This window comes from Python bivittatus, unplaced genomic scaffold, assembly GCF_059951505.1.
Source record: "Python bivittatus isolate LINGU-HERP-01145 unplaced genomic scaffold, Pbiv_v1 ctg000690_np1212, whole genome shotgun sequence".
Classification (NCBI taxonomy): Eukaryota; Metazoa; Chordata; class Lepidosauria; order Squamata; family Pythonidae; genus Python; species Python bivittatus.
This window is the reverse complement of record NW_028277096.1, coordinates 6,138,168-6,162,614: the sequence shown is the minus strand read 5'-3', so window position 1 is coordinate 6,162,614 and position 24,447 is coordinate 6,138,168. Positions and strand designations below refer to the sequence as shown.

Sequence of the window (24,447 nt, the reverse complement as noted above, 5' to 3'; positions counted from 1 at the left end):
CCTCTCTCAAAAATGCTGAGAGTACAGAAATGCTGTCTGTAATGTGCACTGAAGGCAGATTTGGTGCATGTCTTTTATTATAGATCTTACCTTTCTCCTCTTTGGCTCCTTCTCTTTTGAAGTGTTCAAAGGGCAGAGTGACTTCAGGTTTTGTTAACAGGAGGCAATGTTAACCTTTTTTTCATTGTTCAGATTTAATGTGCTATTCGTCCAGAAGTTGAATTCTGAATGCTTGCTAGGAAAGACCAGCAAGGGGCAAAAGTGAAACAGGGCAGAGACACACAAACCACCTAAACTCATGTTTTATATATACATTGGCTAAAGGGGTCATCTTTGCTATCAAAATTGTTTGCAAGCTATTCTTTGCCAAGAATTTTTACAGTCAATTTTTACTTTGCTACAGCAAAAAGTTCTCACTCTGCAAACCACTCACAAGCCAATGGCTGACAAATTTTTAAAGGAGCTTGAAGATTCAGGTTTGAGGGAACCATCTGAAATGAGACCTTTGGTGATCAAATGGATTGAGGAGCTGTTTCCAAGAGTCGAGTCAATTACAACGCAAACCCTCCAGCAGTGGATGGAAGATAAACCAGGAGAGCTTCTCCTTCTTGTAAGTTGCTTTCTTCTTTGCTGAATCAGTGCCTTTTCTGTTGGATATGCAGAGCATTTTCCAATACTTTAGCAAGGTTAAGGGCACTAGGTTGTATCAATTGATAGGACAGAGCTGTTAAGGTCTTTGTGTCCCATGAACTATTCTGGCAAATCTTCAGCATTTTCTTGCTCCTTTCTCTCCTCTAACTGATTTATGTAGTTCCTGTAACCCACCAGCACTCAAGCTTTCCTGGCATATAATTCTCTATGCTGATTTTATTAACTGAGGCTTGGTTGTACAGTATAAAATTTGTCAGGCAGATGTGGAGAGTGAGCCTTTGAGTAAATATTGATACAATAACTGGCAGTGGAGATACATGGGACGCTGCAACCTCATTCTTGCAGGGAAAGGAGGACTATTGACTGGCCTTCCTTCCAGGTAGCACTCTAACCAAAGAATCCAGCTGATAGCTTTATTTAGGCTGTCCAAAATAAAGATCCTGTTTTTTTAATGCTAGGTTAGCTGCTGGTTCAATAACTGTAGCAATGACTAAGTAAACATTTAATATGGAAGAACATGATTTCAGAGTTGCCCAAATCTCTAAAAGAAAATTCCAAAAGAAAATGCAATGCTCCAGACAGACCACATGGTGGCACTGGTCTGCTACTATGCCCCAAAATGCTGTAAAGAGACTGGAGAGGATTCAGATGAGGTTTTTAAAGAAAAATTATATCTTTATGGACATAGCCTGAAAAACAAATGAACGATGAAAATAACTTGTGCTAAGTGTTGCTCCCTTTATTTCCCTGTACAACACAGAAAACAAATTAAAAAATTAATACAAATTCCTGGATTACACATTTTTCCTATTTCTACTTTCTACATTTCTACATTCCTGAAGCAAATAGTTTCCTGGACTTCTCCAGCTTCTTAGAGATTCCAAATGTATATCAGAGACTGTAGGGGAAAATGGTTGCCTCCTTCTTTTCCATCTTCTCCCCACAGATTTTTCCATTTAAAAGACAAAATGTTTTCTATCTCTAGCAGTGGGAGGGTCTGGGACAATCTGTATGTGACAGAGTGCAATCTCTTACTCATGGGGATGTGGATTGTGAATCTGAGTCTGCAGTGCAGGCTACATTCACAAGAACATCTATTATCCAGGAATCCTGGATAAAAGCACCACCATCCTGAAATGTATTATGAAAACCCAGCTGAGAGAAGGGGGCGGGGGAAGAATCTCTTACAGTTCCTCCGAATTATTCTGTGATTAGTGGTGTGACTGTAGTCTATAGGAACTGCATCTCACTGACCAGAAGCTCCATCCAACAGTCTGGTAATTTTGTTGGTTAGCTGCTGATCTGGATGGCAAGAACAATATAGATGTGTTGTTAATATATCCTCCATGTCACTGCACAGTCTCTTTTCCTGAGTTAGCCAGAGTGACCTCTGCCAAGGCAGTGGAATACCCTAGATTTTTTTGTCCTGAGGGATTTCAGAGCCATCATGGCAGCCATGAACCTGCAGCTATTATTACCTGGCCCCACACATACAACAGAACCCATGCTGGATTTGGTATGCTGTTGTCAACCCTTCAAAGGAGGCCAGGTCAGGAAACAGTCTGCATAAGTTTGACTGGAACTATACTTTGCTGATATAAGCTATAGTAACAGACTCATGAAAGCCTGACTGCATTTGCCCTTCCCTATCTCTTATATCCCAGTGAATTAGAGAGGAGGCAATCAGGGCTCTTTCTCACATTTTTTCTGTTTCCCGGGCTTAAAGCATGTTTTTGTAATTATAGTCTCTGCCTAGCCTCTCCAAGATCATCTCTGTGGTTCTTTACTCCTGTTCAGCTAGAGCCAGTGATTTGAAAGATCTCTCTTTAACTCTGTTGTCATGAGTTTTAGACTGGTGGCTGCCATAAATCTCTGCAGCAGTTGAGACATTTAAAATGGCTTGACCAAGAAATCTGATTGGTCTGGTTTCCTAGAAGTGTTTGGGAATTTCCACCTTGTCTGTTAGTGAAACTGTTGGATGCTGGCTGAACTGTGCAACACAAAGATGACCAGGGTAGGTGATCCTGTAATGTGTCTCCTACAAACCTCTTCTCTCTAGCAGATCTGAGTAGACACTTCAGGTGCAGAGAGCAAAGAAACAGATAGGTGCAGCACAAGTGGAGGAACTCTTGGGAAGTCAGATCAAAACTGGAGTGAGGCGGTATTTAAGTCCCATGTGAAATCCTATTCCATGCAGAGAAGAGGGACTATTTCTTTGTGTCTATTGATACAAGCTCTGTAAGGCTGACAAACTCAGGAAACAAGAAGCACTAAGATTTTCAGAAAGATCTTCATGGGTAATGGTAACGTAATAGAATCTTGAAAGGCAAGTCTCCTGCTCAACGTATGTCTAGTGTAATTAAGAAGGAGTTACTCTGAGCCTCTTTCTCATGCTTCCCCCCTCCCCTGGTTTGACGTGTCTCTTTTGCAATAGTCCTGTTTCCTCCTCCACTTTCCCAGAACCTGTAAGATACATCACAGTTGTGTCTGCACTGAACATGCCAGTGATGCTTTTCTATACTGTGCAGTATCTCTTCCATCAAGATGTTGCAGGGAGGACAACAGTGAGAAGCTCACAGTGAGCAATTTTCATTGTCCTTTGTAGACAAAGTTGAGCAAGACATAAGATAGAATTAGGGTATCAGAACAGGTGAGAGCTGTACCCACTTGCTCAACTCTTGCCCCACCTAACTGATTAAATCAAACAGTTTGTGACTGGCTCATGGTTAAGGGAAATGTGTTCCTTAAGTGTCAGATCTATTCCTGCCTGCTTAAAGGAAACCTTGTTATAAGGTATCTTGGAGGTCTTCTAGTCCAACCGCCTGCCCAAGGCAGGGGTCTTTATACCATCTCAGACAAATGGTTGTCCGATCTTTTCTTGAAAACCTCCAGTGATGAAGCACCCACAACTCTGGGAGGCAAGCTGTTCCACTGCTTAATAGTTCCCACTGTCAGGAAATTCCTCCTTATTTCTAGGTTAGATCTCCCTCTGACAAGCTTCCACCCATTGCTTCTTGTCCTACCTTCATGTGCTATGGAGAATAAATCAATGCCCTCTTCCCTGTGGCAGCCCTTCAAGAATTGGAAGACTGCTATCATGTCTCCCCTCAGTCTTCTCTTCATTAAGCTAAACATACCTAGTTCCTTTAGCTGTTCTTCATAGGATTTAACCTCCAGACCCTTTATCATCTTTGTTGCTCTTCTCTGCACTCTTTCTAGGGCTTTAGCATCTTTTTTGTATTGTGGAGACCAGAACTGGATGCAGTATTCAAAATGCGGCCTCACCAGTGTGGTGTAGAGTGGTACTAGCACTTCCCTTGATCTTGATTCTATCCCTCTGTTGATGCAGTGTTGGCTTTTGGCAGCTGCCTCACACTGCTGCCTCCAATTTAAGCGGTGGTCCACCAGGACACCTAGATCCCTCTCATAGGCACTATTGCTAAGCCAGGTACTGCCTGTCCTGTACCTGTGCATCTGGTTTTTCCTGCCTAAGTGCAGAACCTTACTTTTCTCTCCACTGAACTGCATCTTGTTGAATAGGGCCCAATATTCAAGTCTATAAAGATCTCAGTTCTCAATGCTGTGTGTGGCATCTACCCTTGAAAAGTGTCTATGAATTATAAACTGGTACAAAATGCAGTGGCTAAGCTGCTAATCAGTGCAAGGTACAGGGAACATACATTGAATTTACTGGAAGACCTGCATTGGCTGCTATAGTAAAATAAAAATACTACTGTCATTTCAAGAAGGGACAAAATGGTAAGGTTCTTAGAAAAGTTCTAGAGCCTATATTTATTTATTATATTTTGTCCCATAGGTAGTAAAGCTGCCAATTGCATACAGGGCACAATTTAAGTAGTTGCTGTTGACCTTTAAAGACCCAGCTTAAGGCCAGACTATTTGAGGAACTGCCTTTCTTGCTAAGAACTTGCCCAGTTACTTAGATTGGCAGGAAAGGATCTATGAAAGAGGTCCTTGCAGCCAAAAATTCCATCAACTGGCACCCATAACAGGGCCTTCTCCTGTGTGGCTCCCATGCTCTAAATGCTCTCCCCAGGTCCATTTGTCCACATTGTCCAGTAATTAGCTAAATGGCAAAAAAAAAAAAAGTTTATTTTGATAAGGTTTAATCTGCTAATTCATTTTAATTGTATTTATTTTTTATTTCATTGATTTATCATGTTTTATATTTTGTATTTTGTTTTATTGTTGTAAACTTCCTTGAAAATTTACATTAGCAGAAAGGCATAGTATAACCTTAATAGTAAATAAACAGCTCATGTGTTGCAATTTCCAACCTCCATACTTGTTTTCTCTGTTTTAGAGAAGATAATAAATGTTTTAATTGAATGTATTGCCACCCAGCTCTTTTGGTAAATTAAAGTTGATGTACAAACTTTCAAAAGTTTTAAAAGTTATCTTTAATAATTAAGTAATTAAGAGTAACTATTTCATTTTTCACTCATGTTTTCCAAAGAAAGTTTTTTCTTGTCAGTTTTAAACTAGAGTTATCACAAAGAATCAGTTTCTCATCATGTCATATTTTTCTTATTCTTACTTGATATTTAATATATTCTTACTCAATAATAATAATAATAATAATCACCAAAGTTGGAACTATTTCAGTGGAATCAACATAGCACTCTCAATGCATAAATCAGTCTTAAGGCCATGCGTATTTTCACCACATTTATTCGTCCCTGTATATGTATTTTCATCCATCTCTTAATTCCCCATTAATCTGTGCTATATAGTCTTAAATGTTAATATCTTCCAAACAAGGTATTTTCCTAGAAATAATTATCCCCAAGTTTTTAATAGTCTGAAGAAAAAGAAGTATTTTTCTTATTTCCATAAATAATTTAATATCAATTAGTAACATACTGAATTTCTTCCAATTTATGTCTATCGAAAGTATTTACAGCATGGCTGTACCATTTCTACAAATCTAGAAAAAAGGTCCATAATATCGTAAATATGTATCAACAACTTATGTTCAGTTCTTGCCAGCTGAATGCATTGGCTATCACCAGACTGTTGTATTAAACATGTCAAAGTTTCTGGCACCATTATTTTATTTGGGAAAAAAGAAAGGATATATGTATATCACAATTCCATATTAACAGTACTCTGAAATGGCAGTTCATTGCATTTCATTTGCATATTTGCAGTAGCAACTCTGCTTTTCTTCACTAGAATATCTGGGTTTCTGTTGGTTATTTCTCAGTTTCCCTGTACTTGTCAGCTTCACTTATTTTTCTCTTTGATAAAAGAAAAGTAGTTGCAGGAAAGTGATAGTAGGAAGGAGTTGCTGCCCTCCAATCCAGGCATGTGAACTTTCCAAATGCATCCAGTTGACCATTGTGTAAGACAGTGTTGGACTTGGTGGGCTGATGGCTTAATTCAACAGAGCTTTTCCTACATTCTTATTCTTCTGTTGCCCAGCAGGTAATTACTGTCCTTACCCACTCAGCAAGACCTGGCTAGTACAATCATGGCAGGGTCTGTTTTCCTTCTGCCAGCCACTATTTCTGCTCTGATGCCTTCCCACGTGTTTCTTGATTTCACCTGATTCCAACTTAGATGTGGGAGAGGGGCTAGAGATAGCCAGTTGTGAAATCAGATCTATCTCAAAATGCACTGCCCCATGGTGGCTGCTTCTCCCACTGGCTGCCCATGTTTAAATACTGACAGGTGACAGATGTGAAAAGACGGATGCGTGTTGCAGCTGTTTCACCACGCAGCCTTTCCTGTAATCCCTGTCTCCCATACCTTAGGCTACTTCTCAACCCTTGCCTGCCAAATCATAGTGCAAAGCCTGGGACAAGTTTTGACAGATGGCAAAACTTGTCAATCTAGCTATCCATCAAAAGTCATCCTATAGTTATTTCCTCCAAAGCATACCTGGAGCTATAACACCATCTAACTCCTTTCTGGAAGAACATGTTGCTTCAAGTGCAGCTGTACTACATCACTAGCCCATTCCCTGGTGTTTGTGGTGTTGTCCATAGCTGGGAGCTTATGGCAAGCTCCTGGCATGCAAATTATTTGCTTCGTGGAACATTTGGAACAGTCCTCTTCAGATACACAAATGCTTCAGACTGTAGAATCTCTGGACTCCGTAAAGGGTTTCGTTTCCAAACAGATGACATTTCCTACTGTGAGTGTCCCATTCATTCTTCACGGCGAGGTTTCCAGCCCATCTTGCTTGAGTTCACTTGAATGAGATGTGATTGCAAGGCATAGATCATCCCAAACACATTGGTGGGGGGAGGGACGGGGGATGTCCTCTAGTTGCCTCTAGGAGAGCTATCAAAAGCCTTACAGCATCCTGAAATGAGAAGTGTCATGAAAAGGGCTCAGTGAAAGCTCCATTAAATTTGGGGGCAGATCAAAAATAGCGTAGCGTTCTGCCTACTGAACCAGGTTCTCTTGGCTAAAGAGGCTAATACAACCCTGTGGTTAACCTCAAAGCCCAAACAGCAAAGCTTCATTTGACATTCCTTTGCTGCATTATTTTTAAACCTTCCATTTATAATAGCAGCCTCAAAATATCCATCTGGACTTTTTTTAGTAGTGGTTTTGTTTATTTTTATACAATGAGATATTGTAAATGTTTCAACCTATAATCTTACCCAATTTGATGGATCATTTAGGAAACAAGATACAAAACCTTCTAAAGTGGACTTATTTTTAGTTTTTGTTAACATGAAAGGCTAACTTTTAGTCAAGAGGCTTTAGTGGTTAGCAAACAATCATCATCACAGCAAAAAGAATGGAATCGCTCCTCAGTAAACATAGTCTCTGGGTTAAAAGGAGAGAGTAAACCACAAATTCACTTTCTATCCTGATTTCTTTTTCACATGAGAGGACAGTGCCCTGTGAAAGGCTTTGGCAAAAAAGATTACAGGTCAGGTCTGCCTGCCAAAATAGATGTTGGCATCTCGTTCCTGCCCATCCAAAGCTGGAACCATTTTGAAAAACTAAAAGAAAAATCGAATATTTAAATCTAGCTCAGCATGCTGATCTGAGATGGATCAGGAAGTGTGGTTAGACTGGAGGTGGAGATCAAAGAGGTGAGGGAGGGCCTGCAGTCCAGATTCTCCCCTCTTCCAGCAGCCATTTGGGAACTGTTCCACCTGCAGAATGGAGAAGGAAGGGAGGGAGGAAGGGAGGGAGGGAAAGCTGTCCTGGCTAAACATAGTAGGAGGAAAGCCATGATAGTCTATGGTAGTTAGGAGGAGTCTCGATAGCACCTTTTCCAACTAACACATTTTATGAAAAGAAATAAGCTTTCATGAGCTACAGCTTTTTAATAAAATATGTTAGTCAGAAAAGCTGCTACTGGACTCCACCTGAATTTTTGGCTAAATGTTGGCTAAGTAGAAAGGAGATCCTAGTGGAAGAAAATGGCAACCTACTTGTATCCATGTTATATTCAGGAGTCAAATTTAAGTCTAGGGAGATTTTATCTTACCTTTCCAGGTGTTCATCAAGACTCATTATGGAAAGAAAAATGAAGATAATATCCAATATATACAGTAATCAATTTGCCTGCCAAAGTACTCACAGAAATGAAAACTGAGTAAGCATTTTGACTGCTCGGATTATATGCTGCCCTTTGATACCAGCTTACACATTTCTATTTTAAACCTGAGTTTATGCATCACATGAAGCTATGTGATGGCATAAAGCTATTGTTTTAATGATGGTGTTGATTAAGCCACAGTTGGCTGGGTATACAGAATATGCCAGCCTTTTCCAACCATGGTTCTCTCCAGCTATGTAAACATCTGCAGAATTCTTCTGCAGGCATCCAGGTTGGCAGAAGTCCGTGTTAAGCAATAAAGCAGGATGTAGACACTTTTTCTGGCCCAACAGCTTCATTTGGCCTTTGAAGTAGTATCCTGGGAGCCCGATTTTAAAATATTTAATATGATTACTCTCCAATCATGGATTTAATCATTTTCCTTTTTTAAAAAAATCACATTAAAAAGTACATATGGATAATAACTCTTTGGCCATCCCCAAAGCTTTTGGGATCCAACTCTATCTCTGCCGTAACATATTTGAGGGACCGCCTCTTCCCAATTACATCTGCCTATCTCATTAGGTCTGGCAAAAGAGGTATGTTGCGGGTCCCATCTGTGAAGGAGTTCCATCTGACAGGACCCAGGAGGTGAGCCTTTTCTGCTGTGGCACCCGCCCTGTGGAACATCATCCCCCCTGAGGTGAGATTGGCCCCATCTCTCCCAACCTTCCAGAAATCCCTTAAAACTTGGTTGTGTCACCAGGCCTGGGGATGGTAATTTGATTAGATGGCTCCATTGTTTATAATCTGATGCTCTCTCTTGGCTTTTTATAATAATATTAATCTTTTGTACTTTTGAATGTTTTTAAAATTGTTTTTATGGTTGTTTGTACATCACACAGAGTCACATTGTGTGAGATGAGCATCCATATAAATATGATTAAATAAATAAATAAATAAAATTTAAATACGATAATGGCTGTACAGTGCACAAAGTCAAAACGTAATACATTATGTAAACCCAGCCTGAACTATTATTCTGGGTCAATTGGGACTTTGTAGTTTGTAAACATTGGTTTAGTAATTTAATTAACAAATCTCGGTTAAAATAAATGGTTCAGCACCATTTGTAAAGCCACTCTTAATGTAAAAGACAAACAGAGGTGAAAGACTGGGTCATTAAGACCAGGAAATAACCTAAGTGGTCAAAAGGACAGTTTGGTTTTATCAGTCAAGCTTTACAGAATAGGGCATTTATTCTCAGTTTAGCATGCTTTGAAATAACAGAATCCCTTTCTTTTTGACAAACACCCCATGTTTGAAATTAACCATGCCTCTGCAAGACCAAGATCAGTATCTCCTCATACTTTTGAACTGAGTAGGATTTTCACACTTTTCCTAGTTAGCAAGACAGTGGCCAACTCTGTGACTGATTACGAAATGTTGTCTTTTTCTGATAAGACCACCTGATGCAGCTGCTCTCTTGATATCCTGTTGGCCAGAAAATTTGACTCTGAATCCCTTTCAGTTTTTTTTCAGGAGCATCATGAATTATTTGTATAGAGTATGCTCAGAGTTTGATATATTTCCTCCAAAACTTCATATGCAGCCTGCAAATCTGATTCCACTGTAGCTAATTTTTGGTCTTCAAAACTATCAGAGGTATAGCCAACTGTACCAAAACAAGAACATGTAGTCTGGGTTTCCATGCCATGGGGGTTGGGTAACTTGTGATTTAGCCATTGTCATAGCATGGTTATTACATTAAGCCATAATATGTTTTATATATTTGGGCATAATAGCTATGTGAATACAGTAATTGTCTTTTATTAACTCGGGCTTAGTAAGTTGTATGAACGCCAGCGACTCCGTTCCTTTTTCTGATCCTGGGAGAATCTGCCTTCTGCAGCATTCCTTGTAAATTTCTCCTATGGTTCATAGCAGCAGAATGCCTGGAGCAAGATGTAGATTAGGTGGAGGTCACTTTCCAGGCATATGTGTGATTATATGTGCACGTGCGCATGTGTATCTGTGAATTTTGAAAGCTGGGGCGGGGGCGTAACTGGCTTTCTCAAGATTACCTAGAAATCTTCAAATACATTTCTGGCATACGTCCTGTAAAATTTATAGAAACACCAGGGAAATCTTACTTTCGGCAGGGTCATAGAAACAGGGTGTGCATGCAAGATGCTTATTTATAACAACCTGGGATGTAGCCTGCAATTTCTTTACTCTTCCTCTGTCATTACACATCAATAGCTGAAAGATCATAGAGAAGCGCTGCCTGAAATGATGCAGAGAACATACTTGATTAGAGGTCTGAATGTTCCTGCCAGTTCTGTTTTGAGGGGGTCATAAGAAACAGAGGTGATGAGGCACAATTTACAAAAACTTGATTGTATAACAGTCTGATTTCTTAAACTGCTCTCTTGAGGAACTGTTTAGACCAGATGATTTACCATCCCTTGATTAAGTTTTCAGGCTGAAGATGAAGAGTTAGACAGCATCTGTGTTCACACAACACAGTTTGAATCACAAACTAGGCAACTACATTTTAGCCTTCCACGTGGCACAGATGCAGCTTGGGCGATCATTTGATGGTTCAGTGTGTTGTATGAACCAAGAGAATTCAGTTAAGCTTGGGTACTCAGGTCATACAGACCCATCTGAGTTTAGAGAGACAACCTTCACCCGAACACACACACACTTGTACCGGTTTTGAAGCTTTACCAATCTACTACCACCATAGCCAGTTCAGTGATTTCTTGAAATAGGCTACTGACAACACCTGGCTTGGATGGAATTCTTTGCTTTTAAAATTATATTGAATTCATTTAATATAATCTTTTATCTTTATCTTTCATGTTTTATTGATTTGATTGTAATTTCTTTGTTTGATTGTTATGAGCTGCCCAGACTTGTTGAGAGTTGGGTGGCACACAAGTTTAATAAATTATTGTTATTGTTATTGTTATTGTTATTCTTATTTACAAAGTTATATCACAATTTTTGTGTATTTCCTACCTGAAAATTATGGAAGACTATGCCACTGATTTTCAGCAATAGATAGCCAGAGGCCTGCCAAAAAAAGGGGGGGGAGGGGAGCTGAAAGTTGCCCTTTCTAATATAATATAATAATATTATAATAATTTGTAAGCTTTGCCACTGAGTTGTGACCCTTCTTCACTGGCCTACTTTTGCTGAGTTACCTCCTTACTTAAGCAGACTGGTGTCTTGGCAACTTTGGGGAAAAAATAACCAGTCATATGATATGATGTACGTATAGGTAGTCCCCAATTTAAGAATGAGTTCCGTTCCCAAGGTCTGTCCTTAAGTCAAATTTATATGTAAGCTGAAACAGTATTATTGTATAATACTGTATAAGTAGTATTGTATAATTAACTCGAGTCATTGTATATTTAACTCAAATCATTGTGTATTTAACTCAAATTTTACTACAATAGGCTCCATTCTTAACTATGGGTCATCTGTAAACCGGGCATTCTTAACCCGGGGACTACCTGTATGTGCTTCCTTTATTCCAACTTCAGCTCGAATAGTTATCCTGCTGTCTGTCAGAACACAAAGGAAGAAATCAGATAGGATGGGAACTCCCTTGGTGCCTCTGCTCAGTCCTTACAAGATTTTTCTTTGCTTATTCCTTTGGTCTTAGGATACTCGAAGTCAAGCAGAATTTGAAGTCAGCCACTTGCCAGGAGCAGTCTTGGTTCCTCCTGAAACTGATGCTGTAAAGGACATTTTCAAAGCATGGTTCCAACAAGGTATAGTAAAAAAAACCCTAGAAAGTATTGGCCTGCTTTGTGAAGGTCTTTAGATATGCCAGGCTTGACCAGTGTTTAGAGACATGATCCAGATATGCTTAAGCGCTATTGAGACAATCTTCTCCATCAAGCAGAACTGAATTTCTCCCATAAATCATGCATGACTTCAATTGTTGCATACTTCTAGATTCCTAAAAGGCCATACTTATCCACTATGGCAAAAAAGGCTGAGAGTTGGAAGATGTGGAAAATTTTCTTTTTCATTGAGCCAATGCATCCTGGAAGCAGGCTATTGGCCATGAAGACTTCTATCTCTATAACAGTTTGTCTAACGTCCTGTTTCTGCTCTCTTTCTCAGGGTTTTTAAATACAGTAAAACGTATCTGCTAAACTTTCCTTTTTATTTCTTATAGTTCTGTCATATATAGATGTTTTCCTATTGCTCTTTCATTTCTTCCCTTTTGTGAACAAACCTTTTTGGACTCAAAGGATATGACATTACCAACTCAACTCAACTCAACTGGTAGGAAAAAAGATCCTGAACGAAGTTGGCCTCCTTTAGTTTTTCACAACACGCTCTTCCTTCTGACACCTTCAGAGTCTATTTTGGGGGATATCGGCCTACCCCTACTTCCCAGTTCCTGGACTCAAGCAAGCCGTTATATCTAGACATTTGCTTTAAAAATGTCAAGCAGCATGTTCAGTGGGATTGGAGTACTTAAATATATGTGTCAAACAAGAAGAGTTTGAATGGGTGATTGAATACAAAAATGAGTAACCAGTATAAAAGGGTAACATTAAGGTTGGGTTTTTTTACACAACTTTATTGAATTTTTTTTTAAAAAAAAGAACAATAAAAACGAACAAAAATTAATATTAAGAGAAAGAATAGGAATAAGAATAGAAAAACAAAAAAGAACATTGGAAAAAAGGAGATAGTAAAGATCAAAGGTTCAGAAAAGAAAAGAAAAATAGACAAACAACAAAAGAAAAAAAGAATTGACTTCCGACCCTCCTTGTAAAAGATACAACTCTTACTCTAAATTTAAAATTTAAGTTTCATTATTTCTATTAACCCATATTATTTCTAATAATCAGAGCCATAGAACATCATTTCATTTTTTTCTGTTTCCTGCAAAAAGTCCAAAAAAAGGTTTCTAGTTAGCATTAAAATTACACAAGGTGTCAGAAGCCTCGCAGTCAATTAAATAGTTAATCAGCTTTTCTCGAATCAAAGCCGTCAATTTCACCATCTCAGCCAACTCCATCAGCTTCACCATCCATTCTTCCACTGTGGGTAACGTCTTATCTTCCCACCTCTGTGCATGCTGTTGTCATATATAAAAACAAAGTTCCATGAGTTTTTTCTAATGTTTATCCATCAAACCCAAAAGGAAAGTCTCCGGTTTTGATTGTATATTAAGCTTTAAAATCTTCTGTATACAGATATGTATCTCATTCCAATTTTTTTTTTGCTTTTTACATTAAGGTTGTTGACTATATATTTGAAAACTAGTTTTCACATGGTCAAAAGTAAACAACCTGACACTAAATCAGACTGTTACCAGACCAAGAAATGGATGGAAACTATATGTCTGCCTAAAAGAGAATAATTTCTTCTGGCCCTTTTTGTAAAGCCAGTGGAAAGAGGCACAAGTAATTTGAATATTACTTGTTATAAATTGAGCTCATATTTGATAAACAGCAGTCAGCCAGAATTCTTCATAATGGCTTCTTAACTTTTCTATAATAAAACTATCTTATGAGAAATTCGTGAATTCTTGTGTGCCCATTTAATTAGCTCCAGTCTAGCCTGCTGGAAGAAGCTAGAGAGAATGAATGAGGACTGAATTGCCAGACAAATATACGAAGAGTGAAAATTCAAAAGAAAGAAGTAGACTGAGAAAGTTATGGTTTGATGGAGTTCATGAAATCCTGGAAAAGAGAAGTGAGAAGTTAAAGAACAAAAGACAGTGTATGGCCTTGCAAGGATAGTTTGCAAGGATAGAAAAGTATGAAAAGCTGTTGGTATAAACTAGTTTTAGCTATGTTTTCCTTTCTTTTTTTCCCTTATCTTATTTTTTAATTTATTTGGTTTACTTTTTTTCCCTCTTTTTTTGCATCCTACTTAACATTACTTACACTGAAAGAGAACAATGATATGTATCATGTCTATATAGCCATCACACTACATACACATGTGTATGACTTTTATTTTTCTTCCATTTCAGAGTATGAAGGGTGTCACAGACACATTGTTTGCTACTGTACTGTGGGCTATCGATCATCTATGACAGCTCAACTCCTGAGTGACTACTTGTGCTGTGAGACAAATCAAAATTTCATTACCTCTTCTAAGATTTACAATGTTCAAGGAGGTCTAGTGAAATGGGCCTCTGAAAGGAGATGCATGGTGGACCAACATAAGAAACCATCATCCAAAATGCATCCCTATAATGATGTCTGGGCAAAACTCTTAGAGCCAGAGTTCAAGGTGGAGACTGAAGAAAAGGTTTAAAGGTGGTCTTGAGACAAAGTATTCCAAGCTGGGAAATCAGTTTCAAAGCAGCATATTGCTCTGAACCCTCAAACTGGAAAAAATATTTTAAGGCCCCTTAATCATTCCCAAAAGTGCTCCACAAGACAGCCACAGCTCCATAAGCTTCAGAATGAAATAGTTAAGGAATTGCATCAATGAATAATTTGTGAGGCAGTTTCAGCCAGCTTGTCTGTGATGCTTGTTGTTTGCTCAATTTACTGCAGCTCTTTCTTGATGCTGCTTCTGAAACTCCTGAGAAAATATTTCTAAAAATATGACAGGACCTTCACTTGGAGGCTGCTAATGCAAAATGTTCTTAGATGGGTGAAAATCATAGGCTCTTTAGTTTGACATAACTTTTCAAAGCAGCTTGTTACAGAGGAGAAGGCCAGCAATTTTCTTCATTTTCTGTAAGTAGGATTTTAATTAAAAGAACTGTGAAAATACTTGGAAGATTTTTCAGCAACTGTGTCAAGAAGGATTTGATTTTACAGACCAGTTGAAAAAGTACCATAAAAAGTAGCGCGGCTTTGTGATATGGTGATAGCTAAATATCAGCCTTAGCACTTTTCTTCAGTGTTTAATCTTCTGGAGACAATATTGCCTTGAGGATACTGCAACTCCTTAGCCCATTCAGTTAGTTTATGGTTCAAGATTTGCAAACCCAGAAAATGGGTTAATTCACCAACCAAATTAAAAAAAAGTTGGAATACAGACTCAATCTCCAATTGTGGGTTTTTTGGACAACTGACTAGGCACGGTATGGATACTGCCACACAGTTGACTATGTTCTTGTGTTTGCACAATATAACTGATCAGACTGAGTTACATCTGGGTCTCTTCTGAATTAAAACCAACTTCTTCCTGCCTCATGGCTGACAATATGCTACCCTATCCTTGACTTTGACTTTGGCTCTTCTCTCTTCTCTTCTCCACTCCCGCTCCTGCTTTCTCATCAGCCCCATCCTGTTGTCTCCTCCTTGTAGTTCTAGGGACAAACTTGCTTCTTATAAATCTCAGGCTATTGTATTGTGCCTTTCATTTTGGCTTTTTGCATTGTGTGAAGTGTCCTTCATATTTGATTGAAAGAACAAGCATCACTACATTGTTGAGTCTATGGAACATTCTTAACCAGATCAGTTAAAATTTAGCACTGCATTTACCCAACATCCTAAGCTTGATTATTGTTAACCTTCTCTAGACCTTTTATGATTTAGTATGTAGTACAAGCTGAGCTGATTTCTTCTTTGGGTAAGGTACTGTCCTGTGTATTTTACATTGCACACTTTGGTGTAAAAACATTCATAACAATTAGAGACAACATAGCGTGTAAAATAAGAGTAATGAAAATTTCTTAAAGAGGCTTCTTAAAGCTAAAACCTTTCTACAAGAACTTTAGTGTGGCAAACATGGGACAGCAAGGGTGAAAATGGGACAGTCTGGGCTTCAATTTGGCTTGTTTGGACTTTGGCTGCCAGAATCTTCAGTATTAACCAATCCAAAAGAATGCTGATTTCTCTTGTTCAGCAAACTCTTATGTCTTTTTCTGGTATTTAAGAATCTGGTTATCTTTCAACCTTGCTAGACACCTAATGGAAAGAAGTCCCAAGACCACTCTGGCCGTAGTAAAAGATTTGCTGGCTGGGAAATTCTGGGAGTTGAAGTCCAGGCATCTTAAAGTTGCCAAGGTTGAGAAACACTGCCTTTGCTCACCTTCTTTCTACACTAAAAAGCTCCAAACGCTATTGTCTTTCCTAGATGGGGAGCAGTTCTAGTTCCGTTTGGGTTGCCCTCTTCTGTATCTTTTCTAGCTCACTTTTTTTTTTAAAGTATACGTAGTGCCATGTACACAGTATTTCCACAATTGTTGCATTATAGATTTATATAGAAGGTATTACTGGTAAAGTTTGGCCATGTCTCAAGATTTCTCGGAATGTGAGTGTCTTTCAGATTCTTTTAGTTCTGTGTTCCCAGACACTGCTGCAATTTGAGTATTGAACCCCAGAGAATGGAAGGTACCCCAGATGGCTATAGACCAAATTGATGGAATGTGTTGATATGTCTGGCTATACTAAAGAAAATGGCACTTGTGTTGGTTGCCTGGTGGTCTTCTGTTCGAGTCAGGGCAGAATTACACATTGTGCTAAAAGACTCACAAATTGTACAAGACTCTCATAAACTCAGGTGCTTCCCTTTGTGCCCTTCTCTGGAAACAATTTTTTTTTTTTTGCCTTGGATTGGGTACTGTAAGCATTCTTTAGAATCAACCAAAGAACCAGCCAGCAAGAAACTGCCATCCCTGTTTGCTGCTGCTTTATCAGATGGATTAGAGCAGTATTTCTCAACCTCAGCAACTTTAAGATGTGTGGGCTGCGAAACACTTGATTACAGGACCTTCCTCACAGGGGTTGTAAGGAAGAACCACCAGCTGCTTGGAAGGGTGCTTGGAAGGATCAGCTGCTTGGGAAGGGTGAAATGTTATGTGTACCCTCCAGAGAAGCCCATTACCATCACAGCTAGCTATTTGAAGAACTATGAAACGTGTATCTAGTGCTGGAGTTTTCCTGTTGTCTTTTTCCTTTACACCTACTGTATGTAAATTCTGAGGTCTAGGGTCATGGTAAATGGTTCAAATGCTTTCTAGGTTATTCCTCAAATCTGGTAATAGTAGGGCTTGTACAGAGCCTTTGGATATCAGCAGCATACACGTGATGGATGGATGGATGGATGGATGGATGGATGGATGGATGGGGAGGGAGGGAGGGAGGGAGGGAGGGAGGGAGGGAGGGAATTGTGTGGTTGCATCTTCAGAAGCGTTCCCAATCTTGGATTTGTTTTCTTTATCAGGTGATGGGGAAGGCTGTCTCTGCACATTATACAATTCTTTGAAAAAGGGTGACAGAGACAGATAACAAGAACAACCATCTTGGGATGGTGACACATTTATTTTTTATAATAATTAAGTTAGGACAACAAAATCTGGGAGAGATTTTTTAAAAGAACAGTTGAACGGTACCCACTGCAAGTAGGCCTATGCCACCACTCCTTGCAAGAACTTTTTCAAGAGATCTGACAAGCACTGGGACCCCTGTCTAGGACGTGGGATCCTGCAAGATCTTTCCTCTTTAGAGTACAGAGCCTCTATTCCCTCAACCACCATGTAAGCTGATGGTGCCAGATCACAAAATGAATAAGAAGCAGATATGCTACAGCCAGGACCTAAATGAAATGGGGAAGGTAGGAGGTAGTTAGAGGTTAATCACCCTTTGGTCTCTTCTTAGGAGTCATATGACCAGAAATCTCCAGTCCTTACTGCTTCTGAAGGCCATGCATTCCCACTTTTCATGTCATGTCATCACTAGTAAAGTTGGGCAGGATTAGCTATTTCAAGAATCATATGCATTTACACAGCAGGCTAAGCCACAATAGCCGGATTCATGCAACGTGCTAAGTTGAAACCAAGCAAACCCTGTGATGGCTCGGCCCAGTGTATGAATCCGGTGCTATAGTTTCCTGCCTGCAACAATCTGTCAGAATTGGTACGTTTAAGCATCACTTGATCTTTAACTGAAGAATTAAAAATTATTTTAAAGTCATTCATACTGATTGAAGACAGCAAGGAAAAACATCAAATAAGTTCCATCAACTAAAAAATAATTCTTATTCTTGCAAGCTCCCAAAGACAGGCAAGCTACTACTGCATAGGAAAAATAATTTAAACATCTTTTTTGCGTATTTGTGCTACAAGTACCCTTCCTCCTGACTCTTGCAAAGAAACATTTGAAAGATGACTTTTCATACTCAGAAGGTCAAGCAAGCAGAACTTTAGCTTAGGGAATGGGAGGAGAGATTATGTATATGAGGATACTCCAGGCGTCTTCCATGAATATTTGTGTTACATTTTTAAGATCTTTTCTTTTTCTTTTCTCAAAGGAAAAACAGACAGGCAGGATTTTATCCAATAGCTCACTAATCTGCTGCCTTCTAGCCACTGACTCCAAAAGCACTAGGATATTTTAAAATGTATGTTTGTCAGATGTACAAAATGCAAACGGTATTGTATTCATTTTAAGGCAACTTAAATAACAATATTAAACATATTAAGCTACCTGTGCTTAGCCCTGGCCATTCTGCATTTACTCCCTCCCTTTCAAGCCCACCCCTGTCCATCCACCTCCCCTTCTGCCTTTTCACTAGCACCTGCCTAGCTTTAGGCCTGCAAATGAGAAGGGGAGATAGAACTGGTTTTCCGCCTGGCTGGGAACTGCCACAAACAGAACCCGTCAGGCTGTTGTTAGCCCATACGGTCCAGATAAATACGCCCTTCCAGCCAGTGCAGAGGAGGCATTCTTCTTGCCACAAGGGATTTGCTGGGCCCTCCTCAAACAAGGTTTGCCTGGGTGAGTTTAGTCAGGCAGCAGGAGTCACACATACAATGATTAACTTGCAGGCCCATGGCAGACGCTATAGGGAGTTAATCAGCGCCTGCACTTGACTTACGCTCCGGGTTTTACCTTAATGACTGTGAGCCCAGTCTGTTCTGAAGCCACTTTCTTCCCTTATTTAAACAGAGCAGCTTTTTTTTTCATGATTTCTGTTTTGTTTCTAAAGAACCCGTATTCTGTTCCTAGTTTGCCTGGGAACACAGCTGGGCAAGCACTGGCTGCACGAGATGCCACTGAGATGTTTGCTCAGAGATTCTTGGGGAAGCAGCACAGACAACTTAGGTGCAGCTAGAATGCTTTCCAGGTGGTCTGCCCCAACTCCGGACAAAAACAGACCTCAGTGGGCCTACTAAGGTTTGAGAAAGGTTTGGGGCAAGAAGGGAAGCGGAAGTCCACGCACGTGCATGATTGCTCTTGGCTTTGTTTTCACTTCCCTATGGTGCTGTTTGCCCATGATGGAAAAGTATCTAAATGAAACATGGCACGACCCCAGCTGTTGATGGCCAGAGTTATGCAAATGACTCCAATGATGTTCATAACAATTCCAGTTTTAACCTGAGGGGGAGAGAAAACAAGAAAGCAATGTAAAGTCCAAAGGTTCTGCAGCTCATTCACAGGGTAGGTGAGAGGAGGAGTCACGTCAGATTATGATGTTTTTATAACCAGAAGGGAACCACCCCATTGTCCCTGTTCCAAGAATACAATGTGCTTTGCACATTCTGGGAAATTCCAAAGAACAAGATAAACCCAACAGCCTCCCCTTCCAGGGAAAGATGGCCATTTGGAACTTGCACCACTAGATAGCAGAGTCATTGGGGGAATCGTAGCATTGGACCTTCTGAATTTCTCACATATAAACTAGGCTCAAGATTTAGCTGAGCCTCACTATTACCCAAGATTGTTCAAATGAACAGAGATATATACCTATTTTATTTCAAAGAAAAAAAGAATCTGATGCTTCTGAATAGCAGGAATAGCACGGATAAGCTGCTGTGGGATAGGTTGGGAGCATTTGATCCATTCTGTCACTGCTTGTTCCTAATTTGATTTCTGTCTTCAAAGTGGGAGTTACAACACTGGTTTTATGGGAACTGCAATGTTAGAATGCATACATCACTGAACAGCCACTGAGCTTTCTGGTGCTAACAGTAGTTTATTTATATCCTGCTTTATAGGAAGTAAAAGATGGTATTTCAACATAGCTCTAAATTAGTAGTAGGAATGCCTCAAAACTTACACTTGGACACCAAATTGAAACTGTAGCTTTACATTTCAAAATAAGGATAAATCCAATCTTTTCACAACATCTGGTTTGTGTAAGTCTACATTCCAGTAGAAGAAAATTCTCTCCAGCTTTACAGAAACTGCCTGTTGTGTGAGCCTCTGCATACAACAAGGGTGCACAGCTTTTTCTGAGGGACACACAAGGCCTTTGAGTGGTGTGCTGAGAGACACAGTCCAAAAAGAAAGCAAGATGCAGGATGAAAAATGCACTTTAGTTGAGCCAATTAAAACCAAAATGTAATGGGAGCACAACACCTAGCCCACTGTAGCTGATATTGAAAACCAAACCAAAATCAGATCTGGCTATTATTTCAATGGAAGACCAGCAAAAATCCCAGGAATGTAAATTAGACTGAAAAGTTTTTTAAAAAAAGAGCTTCATTTCTATATTCCTGCCAGTTGGACATATTCTTGAAGTTACTATGGCATTATTAACACAAAGGAAACTTACGCTGAATTACAGTATAAACCTGATAACTCAATCCCCCTCAATCAAATAAAAAAATTACAGCTTGGTGACTGTGTTTGATTGGCCCCCAGGATGTAGGGAATACCTCCACTTAGGAAAAAAAAATTGTCTTCTTTTTAAAAGCTAGGATATGGAAGCCTCTGTTGAAAACAAAACTGCCAGCTTACCATGTCAAAAACGTGGAGATGGCCATACGAGAACACGATGGCATTTGGAGGGGTTGCTACAGGGAGCATGAAGGCAAAGGAAGCACTGAGTGTGCATGGGATCATGATGTACAGAGGATTGACTTCAATGGACTGTGACTAAAGAGAGAGAGTGGGAAAGAGAAGAGAGAAGCATTTACGGTATTGAACTGATGTGTGGAAAGACATGCGGGTCTGGGGCAGCAAAGGAATGTTTCAGAGGTCCCCACCATCTGCTTATCCATTCCAAACCACCTCCAGAGCAGAGACACAACATAATGGAAACAGTTGGTGGGGCTGGCCAAGGATTTTGTACTCTTTTAAGAGGCTGTGACAGGGAGCCAAGGTTGAAAGTTCAGTCTTCAGGGGATCAGCTGTGTCTTCAGTGACCAGATTAATGTATATTGGGCTCTTGACTGCCACACCAGAAAGAAAACATCATAATTTCAGCAGCACAAGTTGTCCCATAAGAGTGTAGCCTTGGTATAAGAAGCTGTTGGGCAGAATCGTTGTGGTATTAAACAACTCTCCAACAGGTTTCAGTGCAATTCAAGTGTAGCTCCTTCCACAATTCTAAACAAAGGACCTCTTTCCAAGTTGGGACTCCTGAAACCAGCAACTTCTACATCAAAAAATACAGCCCTCCCCTCAACACAGTCTTCCTACAGAATAATAGTTGCTGCAGTTACCTTGCAATTTGACAGTGTGGTCAAATTGTACTGAAAAAACAAAGCACATTCTAGGGCAACTGCTCCGAGAAAGATTTTCTCCATATACAAATGAAGGAGGCATAAATATTTAGTCATCAGCTCAAAAACTCCCTCAACACTTCTGTCCTTTCTTTTTTTATTGTCTCTTCTATTGGAACCTGCCTTACTCCCTTGTTCCTCCAAATTTCTCTGCAATAATATTGTTCTCATGGCCATGCTGATTCAATCCCCTATTCTAACATCCTGTTCTGTGGTTGTATTCACATAACATGTTTCACCTGGTTTCTGAATTAACCCATTGTCTGAGCTTGCACACACACTGAGCCATAAACTAACTAAATTTCATACAACATGCTACATCACAAAAAACTAACCACGGTTATCTTGTTGTAGGAATGCAACTGCTGGCTTATCTGGTTAACTGATCTGGTTCTAAATGTATTGTGTGAACACAGCCACAAATACATAACTGAAATAAATGTATCTTCTACTGCTCTTTACCCTTGATTTTACTTTCTTCCTTTCCTATTCCTTGAGTTGAAATATTGCATGTATCTTACTTTAGTCAGGGATCATCTTCTTTATAACTACGTACACTGATGAAGTTCTAGAGGCAACAACAGCAACTCATCCATTTTGTCCTGCTTCTTTGAACTAATCAAAGGAGAGTCAACTGTTGGAGCCCCAGATTGAAACTGATCCCATAAAAAGCACTGGCTGATCCCTGAGCAGCTAATCCCGAAGCCTGTGGATCATTCATGCACCTTGGCTGGAATGGTTGTATTATGAGTATTATGATTACAAAATAAAATCTTAAAAATAAATATAGGCATTGAAAACAGCTTTACCAATGATGCAAAGACTGGCAGGAAGAGGGTGGCTGTGGCCACATTGCTGGTACATTCAGTGAAGATGGCAATGATAATAGAGAGGACAATTGCAATGGCCCAGGGAGGAATAGTCTGCAATGGTGTCATCTGATCCCCCAGCCATTTGGATAGCCCTGAAGCCTAGTAGACAGAGGGAGAAAAACTTGAATTAGAAAGCAATCCCCCAAAATAGAAGGCTGAATTCATACAATATGCAAAACCTGAGTTTAAAAAATGGAATAACTGTATTCACATATATGATTTGCCCAAATAAATAAGCCATGTTTGGCTAAATGTGATGGCCTACCTTATACAACATATTATGACAATGTCTGAGTTCCTACAATATGCTAAACCATAATCTACCCAACCCATTTCAATGTAATCTAGGGTAAATCCAGGCATATTCTTCCCTTCACTCTGAAGAAAAATTATGCCCTGCAAAGATGGAACATGAGCCTTCATAACTAGCTAAAAGTCAACTTCTACTTAATGGTGGAGACGTTTTATCAACAACCATTCACCGCCAGGTTTAAATGGAATCTCCATATTCAGAAATAGTATATCTCTGCAGAGTAGGTGGGGCCAAACAACTATGGGCTATCAGAAAGGTCATAATACAATATTCAGATCAGAATAGTAGAAATCAAGCCTGGATATGTTTAGCCTAGAAAACAGACGCTTCTCATATCAAACCGTAGCAGAAGAGGAAGAATATCCTGTTTTCTACTGCCCCAGAGGGAAGGACTAGAACCACATGGTAGGAATTGCAGGAAAGCACATTTTTGGTAATCCTCAAGAGAAACCTCCTGAGTACTGGGAGATCTCTTTGCTAGAGGTATTTAGGAAGAGCTTAAACAGCAATTCAGTCAAGGAAGCTGTACTGACATCTTAGGCCAGTGTTGTCCAAACTTGGCCACTTTAAGATGAGTGGACTTCAACTCCCAGAATTCCCCATGGCTGGCTGGGGAATTCTGGGAATTGAAGTCCACTCATCTTAAAGTGGCCAAGTTTGGACAACACTGTCTTAGGCTGATTGGGACACTGGACTAGGTGATGTCTAGGATCCCTTCCAACTCTATGGCTGCATTCACACATACACTTAACCTGGTTACTGAATTAACCCACTTGACCAGCTGCCTTGTTCTAAACCAGCAAATCGGTTCTTACAAATAGTTTGCAGAATTTAGTCATCCCTACATAACATAAGCTGCTTTTTAGAAACAGAATGGGCTAGCTTCTAAGCCACATACTTATGGATGTATTATTACAAAGTCCTTGGTGTTCTCTGAGCTTGGTTGTTTGTTTGTAGATGTTTCATTACCTGACTAGGTAACATCATGATGTTACCTAGTCAGGTAATGAAACATTGGCAAGCAAACAACCAAGCTCAGAGAGCACCAAGGACTCCACAGTTCAACCCTGAGCAAAAGATATTCTCTTCTACTGAATGTATTATTATTCGGCCTAGCTGCTTACTTCGTGGCTACTGCAAGTGCTCTGTTAGGCAAACTTAACTCCATAAAGAATCTCATGAACCCTTTCCCATGTCTCACCAAACATACTTTTGTTTGGTGAGAGGGAGGGAACAATCCCAAAGAACAAGTGTTATTTAATGAAATACAAAACACATTATGTACCCTTCACGTATACAAAGGAAGCAATGTTCAGTCCTACAGGAGCCACATAAAACCCTCACGCAATTCTTTTCACATCTATGAGGTGTGCACAGGAGAACTTCCTGCTACACCGTGCCCTTAAAGCTGTGAGAGTAACCGGCAACACACATCTGCCAGCTGCAGAGGAAAGAGTGCCTGCTTCTAGTCAGCCAGAGCTCTTCAGCTACGAAGGGAAGGACATCAGAATATGAGCACCGACATCTACTGGGTGGCCATATACTCTGCAAAGCACGGATGCCAAAAGCCTCTCTCAAAGAAGGGAAGTGCTTGGCCGGGAAGCACAGGATCCTCTTTGTCTGGATC

At 39.8% G+C, this 24,447-nt stretch overlaps 2 protein-coding genes across 2 annotated transcripts in view; one reads left to right on the top strand and one right to left on the bottom strand.

Moving 5' to 3' along the window:
• Nucleotides 1–157: 157 nt before the first annotated feature.
• LOC148214372 (uncharacterized) lies at nucleotides 158–14,497 on the top strand. Its single transcript, XM_088152220.1, has 3 exons — nucleotides 158–610; nucleotides 11,856–11,964; nucleotides 14,196–14,497. The coding sequence occupies exons 1-3, from the start codon at nucleotides 440–442 to the stop codon at nucleotides 14,480–14,482; spliced, it is 567 nt and encodes a 188-aa protein (XP_088008346.1). The 5' UTR covers nucleotides 158–439; the 3' UTR covers nucleotides 14,483–14,497.
• SLC13A5 (solute carrier family 13 member 5) overlaps nucleotides 12,768–24,447 on the bottom strand; it is a 28,383-nt gene continuing 16,703 nt past the window's right edge. The window contains exons 10-12 of the mRNA XM_007420898.4: nucleotides 22,445–22,606; nucleotides 20,869–21,006; nucleotides 12,768–19,503 (exon numbers count right to left, since the gene is read on the bottom strand). Coding sequence (XP_007420960.2) covers nucleotides 19,375–19,503; nucleotides 20,869–21,006; nucleotides 22,445–22,606 — 429 coding nt within the window. The 3' untranslated portion in view covers nucleotides 12,768–19,374. The remainder of the gene's footprint in view (nucleotides 19,504–20,868; nucleotides 21,007–22,444; nucleotides 22,607–24,447) is intronic.